The sequence below is a fragment of the Pelobates fuscus genome, chromosome 3 (genome assembly GCF_036172605.1).
Source record: "Pelobates fuscus isolate aPelFus1 chromosome 3, aPelFus1.pri, whole genome shotgun sequence".
In the NCBI taxonomy this organism is placed as follows: domain Eukaryota; kingdom Metazoa; phylum Chordata; class Amphibia; order Anura; family Pelobatidae; genus Pelobates; species Pelobates fuscus.
In genome coordinates, this window is record NC_086319.1 from 190,875,900 (window position 1) to 190,901,595 (window position 25,696).

The 25,696-nt window shown below is 44.4% G+C and overlaps 1 protein-coding gene across 1 annotated transcript in view; it reads left to right on the forward strand.

Annotated features, from left to right (window-relative positions):
* LOC134602698 (LON peptidase N-terminal domain and RING finger protein 1-like) overlaps nucleotides 1–25,696 on the forward strand; it is a 78,334-nt gene that overhangs the window by 39,425 nt on the left and 13,213 nt on the right. Inside the window, exons 6-8 of the mRNA XM_063447849.1 lie at nucleotides 5,774–5,861; nucleotides 17,849–17,963; nucleotides 21,644–21,765. Coding sequence (XP_063303919.1) covers nucleotides 5,774–5,861; nucleotides 17,849–17,963; nucleotides 21,644–21,765 — 325 coding nt within the window. The remainder of the gene's footprint in view (nucleotides 1–5,773; nucleotides 5,862–17,848; nucleotides 17,964–21,643; nucleotides 21,766–25,696) is intronic.

Genomic DNA, 25,696 nt, shown 5'->3' on the forward strand with positions numbered 1-25,696 from the left:
AATTAGGAATAACCAAGGCCCCATTTATCAGGGCTTTTATGTCTTCTACAAATTTTACATATTAGTCCCCCGTGACCCATTTTCTCTATATTATAATCAATATCAGTTGCCTCAGTTATACTCTTTCTCCTTCTTGTTTGACCAATGTCATATTATCAAGTGAGGTTACTTCTATCTGTCTGCTGCCTTTCTCTGTACAGTGCTTTATGTGTATAGAAATTGCCTGAGACAGGTTACCTGATAATATCATGGTCCATCAAGTATGTTAGCACGAAATGTTTAATTTGCCACCAGTGCTGATCCTGTGGTCACATTCTATGTGCACCCTAATGAGATATACATCACTTGCTAAATACTTTTTTAAACAAGAAAGCTAACACTTTTAAACAAATATACAAATCAAAATAAAGGAATATAATGAATGTCTATAAACTTACTCTAAACTTGGTCAGATTGCATTTTGGGTCACACCTCTCAGCTATGGAAGTTTCCTAAGCTTGTAGATCCAAGTTCTTACCTATCTATCTCAGTTTTAGACCAGTCCACTAATGACAGAAAAAGGCATCATTGTGCAACAGCAGGACAGATAAATCGGACACCAGAGCCTGCTCTGCATAAATCACTCTGCTCATACTCCCTCCCTTCTCCCAACATTCTGATGTTGCAATGTAAAGAGATCTTCCAACTGCACATGTGTAAATGTGTAAGAAATGCCCAAAGCACTTTTCCAGCATTCCTGAGGATAGGACACTGATTGGTTAGATCAGAGTCCCCCCCCCCCCCTCCCCCCCCCAACCCAGGGCCAGATTAAGAGCCCAGTTGGCCTGGTGCTGACAATTATGATGGGGCCTAATTACAGAATCTTATTGACCAAAAACACTAAAACAGTCATACCTCCCAAGTGTCATGTATCTGGTGGAGATGGTGTTGGAGGGAAACTCAAAGGATGCAGCTATAAGAATACACATACTCTATGCTAATCTCTCTCTAAGTAAATCCATACCCCCTAACAGCAGTGTCCAGTGAAGCAGGAAGTCAATGGGTGGGGTAAAGGGATGGGCCACTGATGCGAATCATGTGACCAGAACTGCCAAAAGGGGCGAGCATGCCCAAAAAGGGGGCATGTCTGTCCAAAGAATTGGACGCCCAGTCCCCTAGTCTTCCAGTGTCTCAGTGTCCTCATTTCTCCCTGTTTCCCTTGTCACTAGGATACTAGGGGACACTGAGAGACATGTGGACACAGTGAGACATGTGCACACAGTGAGACACCAGGGGACACTGAGACACATGGGGGCATTTGTGGATACAGACATGGGGACACTGAGAGACATGGAGACACTGGGAGACATGGGGACACAGAGACATGGGGACACAGAGACATGGGGACACAGAGACATGGGGACACAGACACTGGGAGACATGGGGACACTGTGAGACATGGGGGCACTTGTGGACCCAGACATGGGGACACTGGAAGACATGGGGACACTGAGACACTAGGGACACTGGCTGGGAGACATATGGACACTGGGAAAAATATATTTGGGGCCACTGAGACGCTAGGGACACTGAGAGACATGGGGACACATACATTGGGAGACTAGGGGACACTGGGTGCTGTGGAGACACTGAGACACTAGGGACATTGGCTGGGATACATGGGGACACTGAAACATTTTGGGACACTGGGAGACATGGGGACATTGAGACACTAGGCACACTGGCTGGGAGACAGATATTTGGGGACACTGGGACACATGAGGACAATGAGACTCTAGGGACATTGGCTGGGATACATGGGGACACCAGGAGACGGAGACACTGTGTCCCTATGTCTCAGTGTCCCCTAGTGTCTCAGTGTCCCCAAGTGTCTCAGTGTCCCCTAGTATCTCAGTGTCCCCATGTTTCCCTGCTGCCTTTCCCCCCCCCCAATCCTTCACTTCCCTGAGCTGTTGTCTGTCTGCAGACTGGGATATGCTGTCTGAACTCTCTGTGCTGTGTAGCTGCTCCCCCACGGATCAGTGATTAGAGAGGCATGGAGGGATGTGAGGGATACGCTGTAACTTCCTATCCCTGCCTCTCTCCACACACAGTGACCCCCTACTGGCTGGTGCTGGTATTGCAGAGTAATCTCCATTTATACTGAGAAAAATATCTGCATTTGTATTGCTGGTATTACTGCAATACCAGCACTGCCAGGCAGCCCCAAATACCAGCTGTGCGGGTAAAATACCAGTCAGGTGGCAAACCCAAGAGTAATTTTAATTAAATGAGCCCATTACATGGGCCTGGGCCTGGAGCTGCAGCCAGGGCCGGACTGGGAACTAAAATCAGCCCTGGAAAAAAATTCTATACCAGCCCAATAATGCGTCGCGCCAGCATAGTGTGCTGATATAGAGGGTGAAAAAATAACTTAAAATTGAAAACTCTTACTCCAACGAAGGAACGCATATAGGGCTTCAAAATAAACAAAAGAGCGCCTTTATTTTAAGTAGACGTACATTTGCATGTAATCAATGTTTCAGTACAACTACTTTGGCCTATTAAGGACATTTTAGTAATGATACTGAAATGCTGAATGTCTGCAGTTGCACAACTAAAAAAAATGAAGTGATTTGGTTAATTTTGAAGTTCTATGGGTGCGTTCTTCACTTTGAATATGTTATTGTGCATGAGTATGCATCTAGCAACAAGACAGGGCCAATATGTGCTTATTACACACATACACACATACACACATATATGACATTTATGTGTGTATTATGCATATATAAATGTATATTACTATATGTGTAAATATTATAGGCTTAATTATATGTTACTAATACACACATCAATATACATGCATATATATATATATATATATATATATATATATGTGTGTGTGTGTGTGTGTGTATTACTGTCAGGATCACATCAATTTACGTCTATTACCTTTACCTTGTTTAGTGTATCTTGTCTCCAATTGTCTCCTTTTTTTTCCCTCTTACAGCAACCCTTGTGCATCTTTTACTTCATCCCAGTCCCTGTTTGTTTCTTTTTACCCTTCTCCAGCCTCTGTATTTCTCTTTCCCCCAGCCCCTTTTGTGTTGTTCTTAGCCCCAGCCACTTTGTCTCTTTCTCCCCTTCCAAATCTCATCTGTGTGTCTCTTTCTAACGCCAGACTCTGTGTGCCTCTTTCTCTTCTCACAGCCACTCTCTGTCTCTTTTTCCCCAGCCCAGCGTTGCCTCCTACAAATCTTGTGTCACTTTGTTCCCCTTCCCATCTGTATGTCTCTTTGTCCCCCCAACAAACCTTCAGTGTGTCTCTCTTCCCCATCTCCTCCCTGTGTCTCTCTATTACCCCATATGTCTCTGTGTCCCCCCTTCTCCTGTGTCTCTCTAATACCCCTCTCTTTGTCCCCCCAACCCCTATGTCTCTCTATTACCCCTCTGTCTCTATTACCCCTCTTTGTCCCCCCATCCCCTGTCTCTCTATTACCCCTCTGTCTCTTTGTCATCGTCCCCCAACCTGATGTCTTTCTATTACCCCTCAGTCTCTGTGTCCCCCCTTCCCCTGTGTTTCTATTACCCCTCTATTTGTCTCTCCCCTTCCCCGCTATTTGTCTCCCGCCCTTCCCCTCTATTTGCCCCCCCTCCCCTCTATTTCTCTCCCCCCTTCCCCTCTATTTCTCTCCCCCTTCCCCTCTATTTGTCCCCCTCCTTCCCCTCTATTATTTGCCCCCCTTCGTCTTTATTTGCCCCCCCTTCCCCTCTATTTGTCTCCCCCATCCCCTCTATTTGTCTCCCCCCCTTCCCCTCTATTTGCCTCCCCCATTCCCCTTTATTTGCTCACCCTTCCCCCTCTATTTGTCTCCCCCCTTCCCCTCTATTTGCCTCCCCCTTCCCCTCTATTTGCCCCCCTTCCCCTCTATTTGTCTCTCCCCCTTCCCCTCTATTTGTCTCCCCCCTCCCCTCTATTTGCCCCCCTCCCCTCTATTTGCCCCTTCCCCTGTGTTTCTATTACCCCTCTATTTGTCTCTCCCCTTCCCCTCTAGTTGTTTTCCCTCTATTTCCCCCCTTCCCCTCTATTTATCCCCCCTTCCCCTCTATTTATCCCCCCTTCCCCTCTATTTATCCCCCCTTCCCCTCTATTTGCCCCCCTTCCCCTCTATTTGTCTCCCCCATCCCCTCTATTTGCCTCCCCCTTCCCCTCTATTTGCCTCCCCCTTCCCCTCTATTTGCCTCCCCCTTCCCCTCTATTTGCCCCACCTTCCCCTCTATTTGTCCCCCCTTCCCCTCTATTTGTCCCCCTCCTTCCCCTCTATTTCTCTCCCCCCTTCCCCTCTATTTGTCCCCCTCCTTCCCCTCTATTTGTCCCCCTCCTTCCCCTCTATTTGCCCCCCCTTCCCCTCTATTTGCCTCCCCCCTTCCCCTCTTTGTCCCCCCATTCCCCTCTATTTGCCCCCCCTCCTCTCTATTTGTCCCCCTCCTCTCTATTTGTCCCCCTCCTCTCTATTTGCCCCCCCTTCCCCTCTATTTGCCCCCCTTCCCCTCTATTTGCCTCTCCCCCTTCCCCTCTATTTGACTTCCCCCCTCCCCCCTATCTGCCCCCCTCTCCTCTATTTGCCCCCCCTCCCCTCTATTTGCCTCCCCCTTTCCCCTCTTTGTCCCCCCCATTCCCCTCTATTTGCCCCCCCCTCCTCTCTATTTGCCCCCCCCTCCTCTCTATTTGCCCCCCCTCCTCTCTATTTGTCCCCCCTCCTTCCCCTTCTGACCTTTTTACAGGAGGACTGAGGGAGGGGGCGGAGCTAACTACCAAGCTCCCTCGCGGTTCCCATAATTCCCAGCATCTACACATCATAGAGTAATCCCTACTCTATGATGTGTAGATGCTGGGAATTATGGGAACCGCGAGGGAGCTTGGTAGTTAGCTCCGCCCCCTCCCTCAGTCCTCCTGTGCTGACAGCTATGATGCTGTCAGTATCAGTGAGTGTGCTGCTGCATCGCTTAGGCGGCCGCCCGGCACACTCACTGATACTGATAGCATCATAGCTGTCAGCACAGGAGATGGGGCCGCTGGCCGCAAGGTGAGTAATCACCTCAGAGTGTGCAGCCGGACCGGCCACCCGGCGGCACTGACATGCGGCCGGCGGCCGCAATATTCTTGTGCAGCAGGGCTCCATCTCTCCCTCCAGCCCCCCCGGTGCCGCGGCCCACCGGGAAATTTCCCGGTATCCCGGTGGGCCAGTCCGGCCCTGGCTGCAGCTCCATCAGCCCCTATGTTAATCCAGCCCTGGTTCCCCCAGGAGTGGATGTAGAAACATAAGAAAGAAGAAACCGGTAAATATGAAAAAAAATGTATCTGCCTTATTCAGCTTGGTAAGTGAGGCAACTGTCTCATTTGAAGTTAATTTGAATGAGACCGTAGACTCAACGTGATACACGTCCCCTTAAGAGGCCTTTGTGGTGCTATTCTTCACTTTAGACTCAATTTATATGTGCAGCTCTCAGATAATTATTTGGGGCATTTAATTACCACAGCAACAAATTCCTGCTATTGAGAGTGTTTCTTATATCTCTATGTATCCTGCATTTATGTAAAAGTTCTAATAAAACATTCTTGAGGTACAGTAGAATTCCATTGGTTTACAAGGTGACTGCTTTACTTTTAGAACCATGTTATTGCCCTTTGTTCATAACTCTTTTTGTGTGCTAATTATATTTAATAATACAGTTACTGTGACAATACAGATGACATTATATGCTTTGATCTCTGATGCTATTTTCACAGATACAGAGGAAGTAGATCCAGTCCAGTCCGCCCTATCACTGCAGGACCTGCTAAGTGTATCGGATGTTGAATGCTCTCTTTGTATTAGGTGCGTACTTAAAGGCATTTTGTATCAAAACATTAAACTTTTTGCAGTAAATTCCCTTTGCCCTTATTATCTAGTCTAGGAGAATGGTTTTGATGTGATGTGTTCAGTGCTTAAACTTGTCACCAATCTCACATGCTAAAATACTTTATATTCAAAGTTACACTTCAAGAACTGCCAGTTTTTAATTAATAAGCAATGCTTTTAAAGTGCAATATAACAACAGTTAAACAAAATGAAAATGGAGAGAAGAGATTGATAGGTTGGCATCCAATTAAATCAACAGATTAACAAACCAAGTAATTTTTTATTTTATAGTTAAGTCTTGACTAAAAGGGTGTGACATTTTAAATTAATCTTATTCACCAGTCCTCCAGTCTTGAATAAGTGCACTAAATCTTAATTAACAAATACCCAAAATATTTCAGAATCAATTCCATCAAGAATAATGTCTTCAGAATCAACTGTATGTCAGAACTTTCGCAATAAACATTACATTTGCCTCAGTCTACCCCTGAGGGGATTAACAAACATAATGTGTCTTCCATTTATACACCAGCATCATCATTTATAAGGTAGATCCCAGCTTTTGTAGAACTGCAACTCCTGTGATTTATTTTTTTACCAGCTTTGTAACAGCTAAATATCTACATTTGGCATACCATGTTCTAAAGTAATTATTAATGGATTATTAAAAGGCAAACATTCTTTGATATGTAAAATCAACAACAATAAGAAGTGAAAAAAGCACTTATAACTGTATAACCTTATTAGATGAGTGAAGTAAAAATGTACCGTATGTCTCTTTAAAGTGCAATCAATAAGTACAAAGCATACAATATCTTGTGACACACAAAACATGGTGCAAATTTCCACATATGCATAAATTGCAAAGACTGTTTAAATGGACATGTCTATTAATATGCCTTTAAATCACAACACAAATGTTGGTGTGAAAAAAAGTGTACAAGCAAATAGCTCTTTAAATACCAACGCTAATGTTGGTGCACTAAAAAGTGGGCTTTGAGGAATATCAGTATATATTTATTATGTTTTTATTCACTTTTTTGCTCATCAACATTCAGGTTGTGATTCTCGAACCATCCTTTCCCCCCATCCTAACCTCCCCCCCTCCCCCCCCCCCCCCTGCTTTGTAGGACCGGCGGGGAAAACAGAGATTTCCCTCATTGGCTTGCTAGCACTGAAATGCTGCAGCCAGCAGGGGAAGGAGAGAGGACCCGGGGGAGCTCTAACCTGCAGTTCTGCCGGGTTCTCCTTTCACGAGCTTGGAGCATTGCCGTGGTTACCATCGCAACGCTCTGAATCTTGCGAGAGTGAACTCTAGCTTCAGGAGCTGCTAGAGTTCACTCTCACCACTTGGAACACCAGGGCTTCTCCACTAGACCACCAGCCCCACCTGCCCCGGCAATGGTAAGAAGGGAGAGGATATGAAAATAATTGTAAAAAAAAAAGTAAATATTTATTAATCTGCCCTTCCCCAATACACACATACTGCCCTCCATACGCACACACACACACACACACACACACACTGATTCCCATATACAAACATTGCACCTCAATACACAACACTGCCTCCCATATACATACACTGTACACCTCACACTGTACACCTCAATACACAACACTGCCTCCCATACACATACACTGTACACCTCACTGCCACCATATGCATACATTGCCACTCCATACACACATTGCCCCCCCCACACACACACTGCCCATCATACACATACTGACTCTCCATACACATATACTGACCCTCCATACACACATTGTCCCTCCATACACACATTGCCTCTCCATATACACACACACACACTGTCCCTTATATACATACATTGCCCCTCCATACACACACACACACTGCCCCCATACACATACATTGCCACTCCATACACAACACTGTACCCCTCACACACACACTGCACCCCATACACACATACTTCTCCATATACATACATTGCCCCTCCATATACACACACTGTCCACCATGCACACTCCCTGCTCCCATACACACATACTGCTCCCATACACATACATTGCCTATCCATACACACACTGTACCTCTCACGCAATGCCCCCAATACACACACTGCACCTCTCACACACACACACACACACTGCACCCTTCACACACACAATGCAAGCCTGTATACACTCACACCCTTTAAACCACACATACACACAGGCACACATACATACAGATACACACACACATACAGAGATACAGACACACACATACAGAGACACAGACACACACACACACACAAACATACAGACACACATACAGATACACACACACACACATGCAGAGACACAGACACACATGCAGAGACACACACACATGCAGAGACACAGACACACATGCAGAGACACAGACACACACTCACACATACACAAAATGTTTCCTACCTTTTGTGAATTTCCCTGGGGTCCAGTGGTGGCTCAGCCTGATGGGAGTATGTACGCCACTGGTGTTAGGATGTCCAGTGTCAGGCACACAAATGTCACCTAACGACCCAGAAGATGTTTGGTATTGCAGTTTATTCAAAAACTTTCACACTGAAATTTTTCACAGAGAGTGTTCTTTCCCCATAACCACTTCAGCAAGCTGTTAATCATTTAGAGACGAGTATATTTATCATCGGCACCTGTTAGCCACTTTCAGTGGAATACAATATTTAAATACCATATTGTTAAGATGACATAGGCTCTCATTGGTCTTTAAGGGGTTAATCACCAAATCATCGCAATTTTCTTATGTAGAAACGATTCAGAACCATAAGCAAAAATCAATCAATGGCAATCTTAGTGTTAAAAGAGCAAAAACCTGGAGGCCTTACATGGTGAATTTCTTAATGGGTTGATATTTTGAAGTCATTATGGCATGGCTCTATGTGCTCTGCAGTTACAGCTGTTGGTATAAAGCAGCATGACAGCTTTTGAGTTTATTTAGAGACATATTCAGTGGGATTTGGAAAGACTGGAATGTTTCCCTGGAAACTAGAAACAGAAAACGGCTTCATTGTTGCAAGAAACACAGTTGGAAACCATAGAAAGGCCAAAACCGCAGAGAAAGTGCCCTTCTCAAATGAACCAGATCTCATTTTTCTTTTTTTGTCGTACCATTAAACCTTCTAGTAGCATAAGGCCGTCTCACACCTCAAACAGCGACACAAAAGAATGGCCATCAAACCCTGATTTAACCTTAGCAGTTTATTTCAGTCAAAAATATCACGTTATTCTGACTGAGGCTCTGATTTATAGCAGAGTGATTTCCAAGTGGATGTGTTACGAGCAGAGCTGGGGACTTTGTGGATCTCATAAACAGATTCAGTGTTTTTTTTCTCCAATTGGCCAAGGACTGGGGTCGCAGTTAAAGGGACAATCCAGACCCCTAAAACACTTTAGCTTGCTGAAAAGCATTGTGTGAGGAGTGTGTCCTATTTTTCATTTTGCAAAAAGTGCCAAATTCAATAGAAAATAGACTTTTTATAAATTAACCTCATTACACCCCTTGGCTTTTACGCAGACAACAGGTTCTGTTACTTACTGGTTTGGTTAGCTCAGTGAAGTAATCAACAGAAGTAGCAGAAATTGCCCAGAGCACCTGCCTTGCAAAAACTACTCATTGAGCTACATTGGGAAGTCTGTGATTGGACAGCCACAGAAAGTCTGGGCAGGGCTTGAATGGGAGGAATTGCAAAGTGATAAGAGAACTGCAGATTTTGTAAACTGTTTATAGATATCATCCCAATGAATAAATGCCTAATTAAATGCAAGTATGTTTTCATTGGGGTATATCTACTAAACAGTGATTTTTGTTTATTTTGCATTTGGGCAGTGGAATGTACCTTTAAATTGTGGCTAATGCGCTAGTCTTACAACGGGGCTACACAATTTATTTATGTTATTATATTGTCCTTAGGTTTATGAGGAATTAACAACAGTTTCATGAGAAACTGATTGCGTGCCTTTGGGCAATGAGCACATCTAGTATTATTTGCTCTGCGTTTTTGCGGTCCTATGAATAAGTACCTTGTGTTTCTGCGCTTACAATTAAATTGGCAGAACCGTTGGTTCTCATAATTATTTCTGACACTGCACCTTTGTTTATGTCCATAAGGTTTCAATTCTGAATCATGAGGTTCTTAGATACAATCCAAATACACAAATGAGTACTGATTCAAGGACCACTATAGTGCCTGGAAAAAAAACTTGTTTCTCTGAAACTGCTATGTTTACAGCAGGCAGGGTTAATCCTAGATGGACCTGGCACCCAGACCACTTCATTGAGCTGAAGTGGTCTGGGTGCCTATAGTGGTCCTTTAACAACAGTCAGTCAAATTAACTTTTTAGCTGATATATGCGAGATAAAAGTCAACAAAAATGTTTATGTACATTTTCTGTAATTAACTGAGCTACCCTTTGAAAGCCATTAAGAGTACACTCAAAGCATCATAACCACCTCAGGGCATTGTGGTGGCAATGATGACGGGAATGCTTTAGCCCACCACGATAAAAAGTCAAACAGTTGTAGAAGGTTTGTCATCTTATCTGGGGTTCTCTGGGCACTGCTCCATGCTTCCACTATATATAAGAGAGTGGAAGCATAGCTGAGCTCATATGCTGAGAGTAATCAGAATATGTTCTCAGCCAAGGTGCTAGCCCTTCACTGCAGGTCTAAACTAAGAGAACTAATGAAGTCTCCTGTCTAGAAGCTTCCGGCTATTTTTTCAAAAGTGGTTTGATTATTACATTGAGAAGAGGTGTCAGGGCACACCTGGCACCATAAAGCATGCTTTAGTGGCAATGGTGCTAATGTTGTTCCTTTAATATTTTGCTACATTTAAGTCTATATATATATCTCCAAATGTTCGACGTTCATCGTGAATTACGATGCAAGTTTATCAGTATTTTATTGTTTAGAGGGATCCATTTTGACATATTGAAAAGAAGAAACTACAGAAGGTAGGGGGAAAATCCGAGCCTAAGAGCTTAAAGAGGGTTACAGAGATACAATTACTAAGAACTAATGAGGTTGGTTGCCTCCTAAAATTAGGAGGACAAACCGACCCCACAGGAATTACCTCTAATTTAAATTCAATATAGTTTAATAAACTTTATTGAAAAGGACACACATACAAAACAAAATAAAGTAAAGTGAAAGTGCTTGTGCAACCAAACAGAATAATGTTTAAAAAGAAACTACTAGATATGCACCACAGTCACTATATGAAACTAAATTCCAAAGGCTAAAAATGTAACAATTAGATGCAACCTCCAGATCAAATAGATCAAATCAAAATAACTTATATTACAAGTAGTTATACCCCACACAGGAGTTTACACTTCTATTTAAAATACTTTTTGGTTATCTTCAGATCAAATAGACACAAGGTAACAGACAAATGTCTGTAGTGTCTTATATATATATATTTTTTAAATTCTTTATTTTGGTGTGCAACAAAGGATTAACATACAGGCTTGCATTGCCACGACAGCTTCTACAAGCTCAATGTAGATAAACAATTCCATACAGTGTCATGACATGAGAAAACACTTGCACGTTTTTATGTGTTAAAGAGATATGCTTCAGTATATGTTGTATTATAATTTGCTTTATAGGTATACGCATGCTTAATAAGATAGACTATATGCTTGAAATTATAACAGAACGAATCGGGTATAAAGCTTAAACTAGACAAGCTCTGCTGCCAAGGTGGCTGTAAAGTGGTTGATTGTATAACGCAAAACTTGTGAGGATCAGGCAAAATAGGTAACACCTCGCTAGAAATAGAACTGCTTAAGCATTAATTAGTATTCACTACTCTGACAGGCTGTATATCGCTAGTTATATGAACAGACTAGTGCAGGGGTAGGCAACCTTTTAGCAGCACTGTGCCGATATAGGATTGTGATGTCCCGTAGCGTGCCGATCCTCAGGCCCGTCGCTACCAGGCAAGCTAACCAAGCAATTGCTTGGGGCCACGAGCTGGCCTGGGCCCCCAAGCAGGGCCGGCGCTTCCTATAAGGCTGCAGCCGCCTGACTGCTCTATAGAGAGCCTCAGGCGGCTGCAGCACTGCCTCTCTCGTCACCTCCCCTTCCCTGTAGCGTGGCCGAGCTCCTCTTCCTCCTGTCCGGCCGGGTACCACGCGGTACAGAAGATTCAGTTTCCTGTTCCCGGCTGGACTGACAGGAAGTGCACCCTGAGCTCGGCCACGCTACAGGGAAGGGGAGGTGAGAAGAACATAGGGAGGGAGGGGGGGAGTAAAAAGAACATAGGCAGGGGAGTAAGAAGGACATGGGGAGGGGAGTAAAAAGGACATGGGGAGGGGAGTAAAAAGGACATGGGGAGGGGAGTAAGAAGGACACAGGGGGAGGGGAATAAGAAGTACACAGGGATGGTGGGTGGGGAGTAAGAAGGACACAGGGATGGTGGGAGGGAAGTAAGAAGGACACAGGGATGGTGGGAGGGGAGTAAGAAGGACACAGGGAGGGTGGGAGGGGAGTAAGAAGGACATAGGGAGGGGAGTAAGAAGAACATGGGGAGGGGGGAGAGTAGTAAGAAGAACATAGGGGGGAGTAGTAAGAAGAACATAGGGAGGGGAGGAGTAAGAAGAACATGGGGCAGTAAGAAGAACATAGGGAGGGGGGAAGGAGTAGGAAGAACACAGGGAGGGGGGAGGGGCAAGAAGAATACAGGGAGGTGAGGAGATGAGGAGAACACAGGGAGGGGGGAGGTGAGGAGAAGGGGAGATTAGGAGAACACGGGGGGTGAGGAGAAGGGGAGATGAGGAAAACACAGGGAGGGGGTGAGGAGAAGGGGAGATGAGGAGAACACAGGGAGGGGGGTGAGGAGAAGGGGAGATGAGGAGAACACAGTGAGGGGGTGAGGAGAAGGGGAGATGAGGTGAACACAGGGAAGGGGGTGAGGAGAAGGGGAGATGAGGAGAACACAGGGAGGGGGTGAGGAGACGGGGAGATGAGGAGAACACAGGGAGGGGGGTGAGGAGAAGGGGAGATGAGGAGAACACAGGGAGGGGGGTGAGGAGAAGGGGAGATGAGGAGAACACAGGGAGGGGGGTGAGGAGAAGGGGAGATGAGGAGAACACAGGGAGGGGGGTGAGGAGAAGGGGAGATGAGGAGAACACGGGGGGGTGAGGAGAAGGGGAGATGAGGAAAACACAGGGAGGGGGTGAGGAGAAGGGGAGATGAGGAGAACACAGGGAGGGGGGTGAGGAGAAGGGGAGATGAGGAGAACACAGTGAGGGGGTGAGGAGAAGGGGAGATGAGGAGAACACAGGGAGGGGGTGAGGAGAAGGGGAGATGAGGTGAACACAGGGAAGGGGGTGAGGAGAAGGGGAGATGAGGAGAACACAGGGAGGGGGTGAGGAGACGGGGAGATGAGGAGAACACAGGGAGGGGGGTGAGGAGAAGGGGAGATGAGGAGAACACAGGGAGGGGGTGAGGAGAAGGGGAGATGAGGAGAACACAGGGAGGGGGTGAGGAGAAGGGGAGATGAGGAGAAAACAGGGAGGGGGTGAGGAGAAGGGGAGATGAGGAGAAAACAGGGAGGGGTGAGGAGAAGGGGAGATGAGGAGAACACAGGGAGGGGGTGAGGAGAAGGGGAGATGAGGAGAACACAGGGAGGGGGTGAGGAGAAGGGGAGATGAGGAGAACACAGGGAGGGGGGTGAGGAGAAGGGGAGATGAGGAGAACACAGGGAGGGGGTGAGGAGAAGGGGAGATGAGGAGAACACAGGGAGGGGGGTGAGGAGAAGGGGAGATGAGGAGAACACAGGGAGGGGGTGAGGAGACGGGGAGATGAGGAGAACACAGGGAGGGGGTGAGGAGAAGGGGAGATGAGGAGAACACAGGGAGGGGGTGAGGAGAAGGGGAGATGAGGAGAACACGGAGGGGGTGAGGAGAAGGGGAGATGAGGAGAAAACAGGGAGGGGGTGAGGAGAAGGGGAGATGAGGAGAACACAGGGAGGGGGTGAGGAGAAGGGGAGATGAGGAGAACACAGGGAGGGGGGTGAGGAGAAGGGGAGATGAGGAGAACACAGGGAGGGGGTGAGGAGAAGGGGAGATGAGCAGAACACAGGGAGGGGGGTGAGGAGAAGGGGAGATGAGGAGAACACAGGGAGGGGGGTGAGGAGAAGGGGAAATGAGGAGAACACAGGGAGGGGGTGAGGAGAAGGGGAGATGAGGAGAACACAGGGAGGGGGTGAGGAGAAGGGGAGATGAGGGGAACACAGGGAGGGGGGTGTGGAGAAGGGGAGATGAGGAGAACACAGGGAGGGGGGTGAGGAGAAGGGAAGATGAGGAGAACACAGGGAGGGGGTGAGGAGAAGGGGAGATGAGGAGAACACAGGGAGGGGGGTGAGGAGAAGGGGAGATGAGGAGAACACAGGGAGGGGGTGAGGAGAAGGGGAGATGAGGAGAACACAGGGAGGGGGGTGAGGAGAAGGGGAGATGAGGAGAACACAGGGAGGGGGTGAGGAGAAGGGGAGATGAGGGGAACACAGGGAGGGGGGTGAGGAGAAGGGGAGATGAGGAGAACACAGGGAGGGGGGGTGAGGAGAAGGGGAGATGAGGAGAACACAGGGAGGGGGTGAGGAGAAGGGGAGATGAGGAGAACACAGGGAATTTTCAATTGTTGAAAATGTTAAAATTTTATGCACATTATATGCAACAGCAGTATTTGCACTGTAAACCTTTTTTATTTATGTAAAGTGTGGGTGAACTTAAACTGTATGGCTATGCTGTGGTTCCTGTAGGCTTTGCGTGTGGGGGGTGGGGGGGGGGGGCGCCTCCATGTCCATTTTGCTTGGGGCCCCCAAATTCCTTCAAACGGCCCTGCCAATCCTATTTTTTTAAATTGAGGTGTGTGTGCTGCCGTTTTCTGCTTGTGTTATTTATACTGTAATTGCTTTGTATCGTTGTATTTGTGCGTATATGAGCTATTATATTGTATATGTTCATTAGTAGTTTATGGTATCGTGTATGATACATATGAATGTGGGCTGTGTATGAGGGCTGCTTGTGGAATTGTGTGTGGTTGGATATGTCACATTGTGTGTTAGGTAGTGTATGGGGGCTGTTTGGGGTTTTGCATGTGAGAGGCTGCATGTGGGATTGTGTGCATGTATGTAGATTGTTAGTGGTGTTGCGTTTGTGTGGGCTGTTCGTATTATTTGTATGAGGGGAGGCTTATTCTGCAGGTCTGTGTATATCTAGCAGTGTGGGTGGCTTCCCTGGGTTCCAGTGGGGACCAGCCTGGGCAGGTACAGGTCAAGGACAGGAGCTGCAACATCAGCTGTGGGCTGCTCTACTACAGTGTGGATTTCCATTCACAAGTGCTGGGAGGAAGTGATCTGAGATCACTTCCTCTAAGTGCTGCAATGCATAAATTGAGGATTGTCCTTCACTACCTCTTTGTATTAGCAGATGTCTGAAGTTTCACTGAGACTCCTGATAGGCCAGACCCTGTTTGGCTCTAGCAGCCTTGAGTGCCGTGGAAAGACACCTCGAGTGCCGTGCATGGCACTAGTGCCGTAGGTTGCCTACCCCTGGACTAGTGTATTTGGACTCTAGAATAACATCCAAGCTAGGGCTAGTTATATCGCCTTAAAACCATGTATTGGGCTTACATACAGAAATACAAAGTTAGTACACTAACCCTGATTACATGAGTTAAAATAGGAAAAAAAAAATAAAAAAAATCAATAAACTGAAAAATGAGTCCTCGGCAGACAAAAATTAGACATGACAGCAGCGCAAGGCGAGTGTCTGGGCTTTAGGGTGTTGCTATCGGTAGCCCTGTCCCATGAGGTGGGTGAGGCAGCGGCTAGAGTCCAGCACTGTGCACCTGTAGGCATTCACCTTTCAGCCTATTCCCACCGGTACGGTGTTGTCCCCCAGAGCGGCGCTGTGTGGGTCTTCCTGCCAAGGTGAGAGTTGGCCATTCGGTGGTAGGTTGAGGCCCATGGGTATTCCGTTTAGGCCTGCGGGGTGTCGCGGTACTTTCTCCCGTGTGTTCTCTTGGCTCGTCGTTGCTGTTTGGGAGCGTGGAGCCGAGCAGCGTGCCGCTGCGACTCTGGTGTGTTGCTTGGAGTCTTGCTGGTTCTGTGTTGTATGCTTGGGTGGAGTGCTGGGGCTTGGGGCCTGCCCGGCTGTCTTGCACTTCTGTGGATAAGAGCGGGTGTGTGGGCCCGGGTCATGTGGCTTTGTTGCTCGTATCGCCGGCTTTCGGTGTCTGCGTGGTCGGGCGGCCGCCTGGAAAGTCCGGGATGGGAGATCGTAGTGGCGTCGGCGGGTTATAGGTCGAAGCCATGCGGCCACCAGTTGAGCTGCTTGCCGATAGGGTACCCCCTTGCTCCGCAGTGTCATGCAGAGGCTCAGGCACAGCCGGTCTAGGGCTTCCAGGGGGTGGGAGGGCATATAGCCGCCCGCGTTCTTTGTCTTTCTCCCTTGCTGGGAGGCCATCTTTAGGTATGCCTCACGTGTCCCGTGTGCTTGCGGGTTGTGTAGTCTAAGTAGCTCGTTTGTGGTTATGCTGTTCCTGTAAGGCAGGAAACCGGGATATCCCCCACCGGTCTGGGGGGGGGGGAAGGGGAGGATAGGGAGTCTTTAGCAGTTTCTGGGGGATCTGGTCCCGTAGAGAGTGGCTGTTTATCCACGCTTCCCACTCCAGCAGGCCTCAGTCAGTATTTACTTAGTGTACCTCCGACAGGCTCCGGACGGGTATCACCCGATACCGGAGTGAACCCCCGACGTGGGTAGTGCTCCCTGGGAGGTTTTTGAGCTTTGTAGCCGTTGTTTCTGCCTTGTTTATTGCTTGCCTAGCCAGAGCTCCGTTCCCCTGCGTCCGTGCAGCTTGGCGGTCAGACTCCGCCCCCTTTGTACCTTTCTCTCTGCTTCCTCTTCTCTCCCAGGCTGCTGCTCCTTCCCCTGCTGATCGGGCTCTGTGTGAGAGGAGTAAACCTAGTGTCTTATAATTGAATGAAGTAAAATATATTAGAAGGTATACAATTAGATGTTAGACATATAAGTCATGAAATAAAGATAGAAATTAAAAAAATCATATAGTGAGTTATCATATCAGTAGCAAATAACCTCTGATATTCTCATATACTCTTATATATTTAACTCCCAGCCTATGTAGCTAATTTTCATCTATCCATGTCTACTGGTTATTTGCTACTAATATGATAACTCTCTATATGAATTTCTAAATTCCTATCTTTATTTCATGACTTATATGTCTAACATCTAATTGTTACATATTTAGCCCTTGGAATTCAGTTTCATATAGTGACTGTTTGTTTTAAACATTAAACTGTTTGGTTGCACAAGCACTTTCACTTTACTTTATTTTGTTTTGTATGTGTGTCCTTTTCAATAAAGTTTATTACCCTATATTGAATTTAAATTAGAGGTAATTCCAGTGGGGTTGGTTTGTCCTCCTTATTTTAGTAGGCAACCAACCTAATTAGTTCCATTTTGACATAAACAGCCTTTTTAGTATGAAGTAGATTGCAGACGCATTTAGGGAAACAATTCTCTCTCTCCTATTTTCTCTTTCTCTAAAAACAGTTAATGCAATTATCAGGGCTGTTATACAACCAGAGAAAGTTCAAGTAATTAAATGTAGGACTTTTTATCATATTATCACATTGTAATAACCAATATGTAGGACATCCTGATTCCCATCAAAACCTGTAAAGATGTTTAACACCTCTGGGGAGCTTCTATATCTATATTTTTACTAAAGGTCAAACATTTTCTGTTGGATGAAGAGACCTAGTTAGTGTTAACATCTTTTTCTCTAATTCTATGCCGCTAGTAAAAAAAATTTCCACTCTGAACCTGTAAATGTAAAATAAGCATGAAAATGTAGTTTTGTTCTAAAAGATTGTAATTATTAGTATGTTATATCTATATGTTTTTTTACATTCCAGGATGTTTTTGGATCCAGTCACTACGCCATGTGGTCACACGTTCTGCAGGGAGTGTTTAGAGCGTTGTTTAGATCATCGTCCATACTGCCCACTCTGCAAGCAAAGCCTTAGAGAGGTAACATTATAACCACAGGTTATCAGCAACATTTTAACAATAAATGTCACAATGATTACTCGTATTGAACACCTGCCTGGCACTCCAATAAAAAGGGACCTGTCACCCAAAAAAAAAAAAAAAAATGCTCCACAGGGAAAGTAGGAGTGCTACTTCAGACATGGATCCTCAGTGAAACCAGGGACATGCTGTATCTCCCCCAGCTGAACGCCTTCCAGGTGTCCTATTTCTCCCAGGCAGGCATCGACCCTTTTGCCTGTCCTGATTTCCAACTACTGCCTTTACAAATGCATTTGTGACTCTCAGGCCTGGCTCTTGATACGTCCCCCAGACTAAAGAATAGTGCCGCCAGCAAGCAGATCCAAAAACTCTGCTACTGCATTTGCTGAACAAACCAGACAGGACACACAGCTCCCAATGGAATTAGCACACCATGCTTTATTGACATTCAGGACTAGCACTATCCGCATTACATTAAATGTATGGCGACACATTCAATCCATACATAAAACATAACCATATGGAGAATCATATTGGCAATTGTATAACAAAATACAATAATTCAAATAGGGAAAGGGAAGACAAACACTGACAAGAAATACATCCTCCACCTACATAAACCATAATAGCCAAACTTAAAATTAACAAGCCTTGCTATTCAGGTAGCATGCATAATTGTTGCAACAGTTGGTGCTGCGCAGGACATCCCTCCAATAACACAGGATTCATCCAGTGACTTAAACATGAAGTGTCAGATGTATGCACACAGTGAAGATGCCTACTGTCACCCTCACTTTATGTGAGCATTTTTAAAAGGATTGAACCTTTTTTTTTTTTTTTACGTTTTGTTTGTAGCTGTCTTGGCGCTTGGTATATTGCACTCTACCCATCCTGTTGTAAGTACGGTAGTATTCTCTCTTAGATCTTTGTTCTGCAATAGTTAGAAATGCTGCTATTAACAGGTTTTTTTTTAATTTTTATAAAATTCTGAAAAATGAGAAGCTGACATAAATTGGTCTTGAAAAATTAATGAAGAAAATCTTCATGGTCAAATTACCTTAACATTATGCACAGCAGTCTTAATGTCTATATATGGAATTCTGAGTGATTAATAAGCATATGCCAATTATATGGTGGGTGTTAAAATTTTTTGGTTAGTTGTAAATAACAAATATCTATTAATCACATCGAGCAGTATGAGAGACCAGTTTGTTTTAATGATATAACAGAAATATACACGGAAATGGAAACTTGAACGTGAAGGTTAAATTATAGATGATTATTTATTCATTTTTAAAAAAATCAAAATAACCACACATGCACTGCAGTGTCATGTAGAAGACTTAACAGGTATATTCATCAAGGACAATTACAGTTCAAAGTACTAAATGTTGAGTACAGGGCCACCATCAGAGTCCTAATTTATTCTAGAAAACCATCAGGGATTGTCACAGGCCCGGTGATCCAGGGGGGAGCGGACTGCTAGGGCCTCTGATCCCTCTGACCTTGTAATCCGCTTTCTCCCCGTATATGGTATATAGGGGGCCCAGCACACATGATCTTCAGCTTCTCTTTACAACTCTAACAAAACCCTGGCCATCAGAGCATTGCCGCGGGTTACAGCTCAGAGTGCAGGGCAGGCTCAAGAGATAGGGAGAGAGGAGCTGCCGGAGGCCGTGTGCGCTGGGCCCCCTGTTCACTATATATGCAGCTTGCAGCCTGCACTGTGCCACTGGACTACCAGGGAGTGTAATGTCCCCATTCCCTGGCCACCGGTAAGAGTCAGGGTAGGGGGAATAAAATTAATTAAAAAAACAAAACAAAACTACGTTTTAGCTGACAGAATGCAGCCCCTATCCTACCCGTTATATTTAGACACATACACACACACTCTCTGTATCCACTTAACCACTATACACAGTACATCCACTATGCAAACACACACACACTGTACCCACTACACACACTCTGTGTGTGTGTGTTTAGTGGATCCAGTGTGTGTATAGTGTATGCAGACTGCATCCACTATACATACACTCTGCATCCACTACACACACTAGGTCCACTACGCACACACTACATCCACTACACACCCACACTCTGCATTCACTATACATACATACTCTGCATTAACTATAAACACACTGAGTTCACTACACTACTACTGCTTCCACACTACACAAACTGCATCCACTCTACACAAACTGCATCCACTCTACACAAACTGCATCCACTCTACACAAACTGCATCCACTCTACACAAACTGCATCCACTCTACACACACTGCATCCACTCTACACACACACTCTGCATCCACTCTACATACACACACTGCATCCTTGTGGGCAGGCTCAGGGTGAGCCCTGTGGGCAGACATGGGGGTGGGACACAGGTGCCCAGATCTTGAGCTGGGTAAGGGGCCCCAACATTTCTGATGGTAGCCTTGGTTGAATGATTGGACTGTTTTGCCTATTTCTATAAATGCTGCACTGTACCCAGCATCTAAATAGTTTCCATTTGGTAAATATGCTTCTTAGTCACTACATCTCATAGTGGAACTAATGAACATTGGTAACTGGCACAATATTTCTTTTTAGGTCCCCTACCAGTCCAGACAATTAACCTCCAATTCCCAAAATGTTCCCAATTACAACTGCCAAATAAACAACTGTATAGTTACAAAACCCTACATCCCCCTTCCACTTCACTTATTCCTTCCTAAATTTAGACTGCCATTTTTCTCTGACAACTAACCTTCTCCCTGCTTAAAATAGATTTTGTCACATTTGACTGACAACTAACCATCTACCTTCCTTAATTTAAATTGGCTTAATCCTCTTCCAATGAACCCCTTCCTCCCCCCCAAACCGATCTTTTTATTCACCTTGCACTCCACACTCCGTGGAAGGCCCCTATCCTGGCGCCTCAAGTGTTGGTCCCTGTCATATTTTTTGTCATCACTTACTGGCAGACCTCTCCTGGCCACGATTGAGCAGGTCCAATTGCTGGCTCAGTAGGGCACTTTCCAGTGACACAGGTACACACAAAATGTACTTAATACACACATTCACACTCCATACAGAAACATCTTCCATGTATTACACGGAGATACCACATATCTTACATTTTGCAGAGAAATGAAACTAATTCGATAAATTAAAGGATCCAGGTAGCAAACAACCTTTACTACCATTCCCAGCTAGGCATCAAGCCCCAGTCCTCTTCTCTTTCTTCTGACAGAACGGCTAACTCACTCAGCCATAAAGTGGATGGCTCCTTTCTGTGCTGCCACACCCAGAGCAGGCTGAATAGCTTGCTCCACCACCATGCCACAAGAAAGACAGCCTACATTCTGGAGTGAGATGGAGGGGGATAGATGGAGGCTGTAATTGGCTCAGAATCCTCTGCTTCCTGCCACACATGGGAACTTGCCTAATAATCATAAAGAAGCCTGGGTGTGCTCTCTCCTCAGCTTCCCTCTGTTTGGGCCCTTACTGCTCTCCCTCTCCTGATGAGTGGTCAAAAGTTGACCCATTAAACTCTGGTGGGGTCATTGCACCGGCACACAATTTTAATGTCTAGTGTTTTTTTTGCTTTCTTTAGGTTAAAGGTTTCTTTTAATGTATTTGGCTCGGAGTACTGGCCATGCATTAGTCAATGTTTTCCCTTTTTGTTGCAGTACCTGAAGGCAGGCTGCTACTCTATCACTGCTCTTCTTCAGGACCTCATGTTAAGCATATTTCCTTCCGAGATGGCTGAACGAAAACAGCTTCATCTTTCAGAGATTGCTGAGTTGTCTAGGTAAGAAGTCATTAACTGGACAAACTGTGAATGCATTTTAAAATATAACAAAATGCAGTTGTTTTTTAGTTCATTTTCTGATTTGAATATGTCATAACTTGACTATGTGTGATATTTAATGTTTATTGTTAATGCTTGGGTAAAGTTTGGTATGTTAAATTTGAATGCCTTTACTGATAAACTACTGCTATGTCTGCAATGCTATTAGGGCAAAACAGTAGAACCCCAGTTTTTGGTAAAACTTCCTTAGAGTTTAAGGCTGACTTTTAAATCAAAATCGTCACTTTCACAAATTAACCTTGTTACACCCCATTTCTGTCAAACAGAGAACAGGTGCTGATACTTCTTGCTAGGTTAGCTCAGTGGAGCTAAACTCAAGAGGAAAGCAATCCACAAGAGCACCTAAACTTAATTGAGAAGTTTGTATTGGACAAACACAAATTCTGTGCTGTGAAAAAAGGGGAGAAATTTAGTATTCCTTTAACCCTTCAGTGACCTCGGACACATAAGGTACAACCGACAAAAAGCGGTCGTTAACGACCTCGGACGAACCTGATTCGTCTGGGGCGAATTAGAGCGCTAGAAGCGACCATGATCGCTTTCAGCCACTCTGATGGTATTGCAGCGATGCCTCAATATCGAGGCATCCTGCAATACCCCCCCTTCACACCCGGGCCTCCGGGTGAGCGCTCCCCCGGCAGTGAGGCAGAACATCAGAAGCCATCAGGCAGGCTTACGGTACTCTGCTTGTGCTGAGTGCCTCAGGCAATAAATTTAAAAAAATAAAAAATTAACTCCCTCACTCCCTTTCCCTCCCTCTCCCTCAATTCCCATTCACTTACCCGAATGCCACCTTTCCCCCGCCGGCGATAGGTCTTCTTCTCCACTGGGGGGACTGCCTGACACCCCAGACAGTCCCACCTCTGAAAAATAGCCCCCCTAAATCCCTATGTATATTTAAACAAATGGAGGTCATTTAGTTACTCCAATGGCCATTGGAAGGAATGCCCGCCTGCCAACGTCGAGGCAGACCCCCCCTTAGGCGGGTCCTACACTGACCTTTCACATTGCTTCATTGAGGGGTATTTTTTATATACACCCCTGTATACTTAACCCTTAATATGGAACGCATGAGATGGGCAGCAGCATTGTAACAAAGCTGTACAATACTCCCATCACTCCTGGGCGGCAGCAGCGACCACAGGACTTATCTTTTTGTATTTGTATTTTGCATTTTTCACACACAAACGGCACTTGCACTGATGATATCATTGTTGTGATACATTTTACTGTTTTGAAACACTAATATTTGTGTTCACCGAAGTCTCCCAAGTATAACAGTACCACCATGTACGGGTTTTATAGTTTTTTTGAAAGTTACAGGGTCAAATAGAAGGCTGTTTTTTCAATTTGCCAGATTAGTTATGTTGCCTTTGAGAGCGTATGGTAGCCCAGGAATGAGAATTAACCACATGATGGCATACCATTTGCAAAAGAAGACAACCCAAGATATTGCAAATGGGGTATGTTCAGTCATTTTAGTAGCCACTTAGTCACAAACACTGGCCAAAGTTTCCGTTCATAATTGTTTTTTGCATTTTTAACACACAAATAAATATAAATGCTACATTTGGCCAGTGTTTGTGACTAAGTGGCTTCTAAAAAGGACTGGACATACCCGATATTGAATACCCTGGATTGTCTACTTTAAAAAAAATATATGGTTTGATAGGGGTAAATTACATAGGCAGGCTTCAAAAGGGTCCCAAATAGGATATGGGTGCATGATGACCAGCTGTGGAAATTCCAAGATTGAAAACTGGAATACGCACCCTCCAAATAAGGTATTTTAGCCCCCACAGAATCCAACACACATATACATGGGTGGTATCACTGTACTCAGGAGATGTTGCTGAACACATATTGGGGTGTTCTTTGTCAGTAACGCTTAAAGTTCTCATTACATGTATTCTTAAGTTGCTATGTGTGTCAAAGATATCACCAATTATTTTAATTTTTTAAATTTTGCATAGATTGGTGGTAAAATGGTTACATGAAAAGAGCATGACAAGAGTCAAAAAAACCTACCTTTAATACCTTAGGTTGTCTTCTTTTAAAAAAAACATATACATGGGAAGGGTTATTCACGGATTCCTGACAGATATCAGTGTTACAATGAAATAAAATGGTTTGGAAATAGCAAAGTGCTACTTGTACTTATTGCCCTATAACTTTCCAAAAAAAGCTAAGAACATGTTAACATTGGGTATTTCTAAAGTCAGGACACAATTTTGAAACTATTTATCATGGGTGTTTTTTGGCAGTTGTAGATGCGTAACAGATTTTGGGGATCAAAGTTAGAAAAAGTTTTTTTTTTTTTTTTTAATTTTCATCATGTTTTCTAGTTGTGCTTATAGTAAATAATATGATATGATATGATGAAAATAATGATATGTTTAGAAAGACCATTTAATGGCGAGAAAAACGATATATAATATGTGTGGGTGCAGTAAATAAGTAAGAGGAAAATTCAACTAAACCAAAACGCAGAAATGAAAAAACAGCCCTGGTCCCAAACGGTAAGTAAATTGAAAATCGGTCTGGTCACGAAGGGGTTAATCATTGCACTAAATGTATAAAATGTATCACAAGTCAGTTCTTCTGAATAAAGTAATGTATCTCCAGTTATAAATATGTAAATGAGGAAAAAGCAACTCTTTGGGGAGCTTTATCGAGGTGAAAACCTTTACTATTCGTGGGCAATGTGCTAATAAAAGTAATATCACCATGGGAACCAACAGACGTGCTAAACATTGAGCACTTTGTTCCCAGAATCACAATTGTTTTGCCTTGATGCATCTCCCCCATAGTTTATTTCTTTGTTACAATATACCCATGGGAAGAGTATTACTTTTTAAAATCAAATATAAAGGCATTTATATTGATAAATTATAATTACTGTAACAGCTAAGCTTAATTGTGGGGTTCAGTATAATTATTCTTCATCTGGCATAAAAACACAGCAGGTGTTACAGTAAACTCATACCATTCACCCTTAGAGATAATAATATATACTGAGACTTTTTCAGATACGAAAATGCTGCTTTCTTCCTTCTTTTCCTGTTTTGTATTGTACACCAGGACATTTAAATAACAAACTTTAGAGATCACTGGGAGACAGAGCCATAAACGGAATTATGATAGGTTATCTTTTATTATATAAATTTAGCATGGTGGATCAGACATGAATTGTTGCATGGTTGTTGGAAATGCAGGTTACAATGCCTGCCGTGGGCCAATCTCTATTGCCTTTTTTAACCGGGCATGATCACTGAATATTTATGCAATAATTTCATAAACAAACCAGAAAATGCTGTGTCCAGTGAAGGTGGTCCTTCCATACATCACTCTTTTATTCTGGAAGAAGGCAATACATGATAGACTTCTGCACAGCGAAACATTTGGTTCAGCTGAATTTATTTTAAGGCCTCCAACATTAATTCAGCTAATGGTTTAACTGGCCTAAATATTGTCCATGAAAAAAAAAATGATTCGGACAGAACAAAAAGGGCGTGAAAATGGACCAATAAGTGTACTGCAAAATCTATACATAATATAAATATTATGCATATATTTTGCGGTACACTAATAGGCGCATTTTCTCCCATTTAGTTTACAGATTAAGTGAGAAAAAAATTATCAATAGAGGTAACATGAGGAGGAGCAGTTTAACCCCTTAGTGACCAGACCGTTTTTCAATTTTCCTACCGTTAAGGATCAGAGCTGTTTTTACATTTCTGTGGTGTTTGTGTTTAGCTGTAATTTTCCTCTCACTCATTTACTGTACCCACACATATTATATACTGTTTCTCTCGCCATTAAATGGTCTTTCTAAAGATACCATTATTTTCATCATATGATATAAATTACT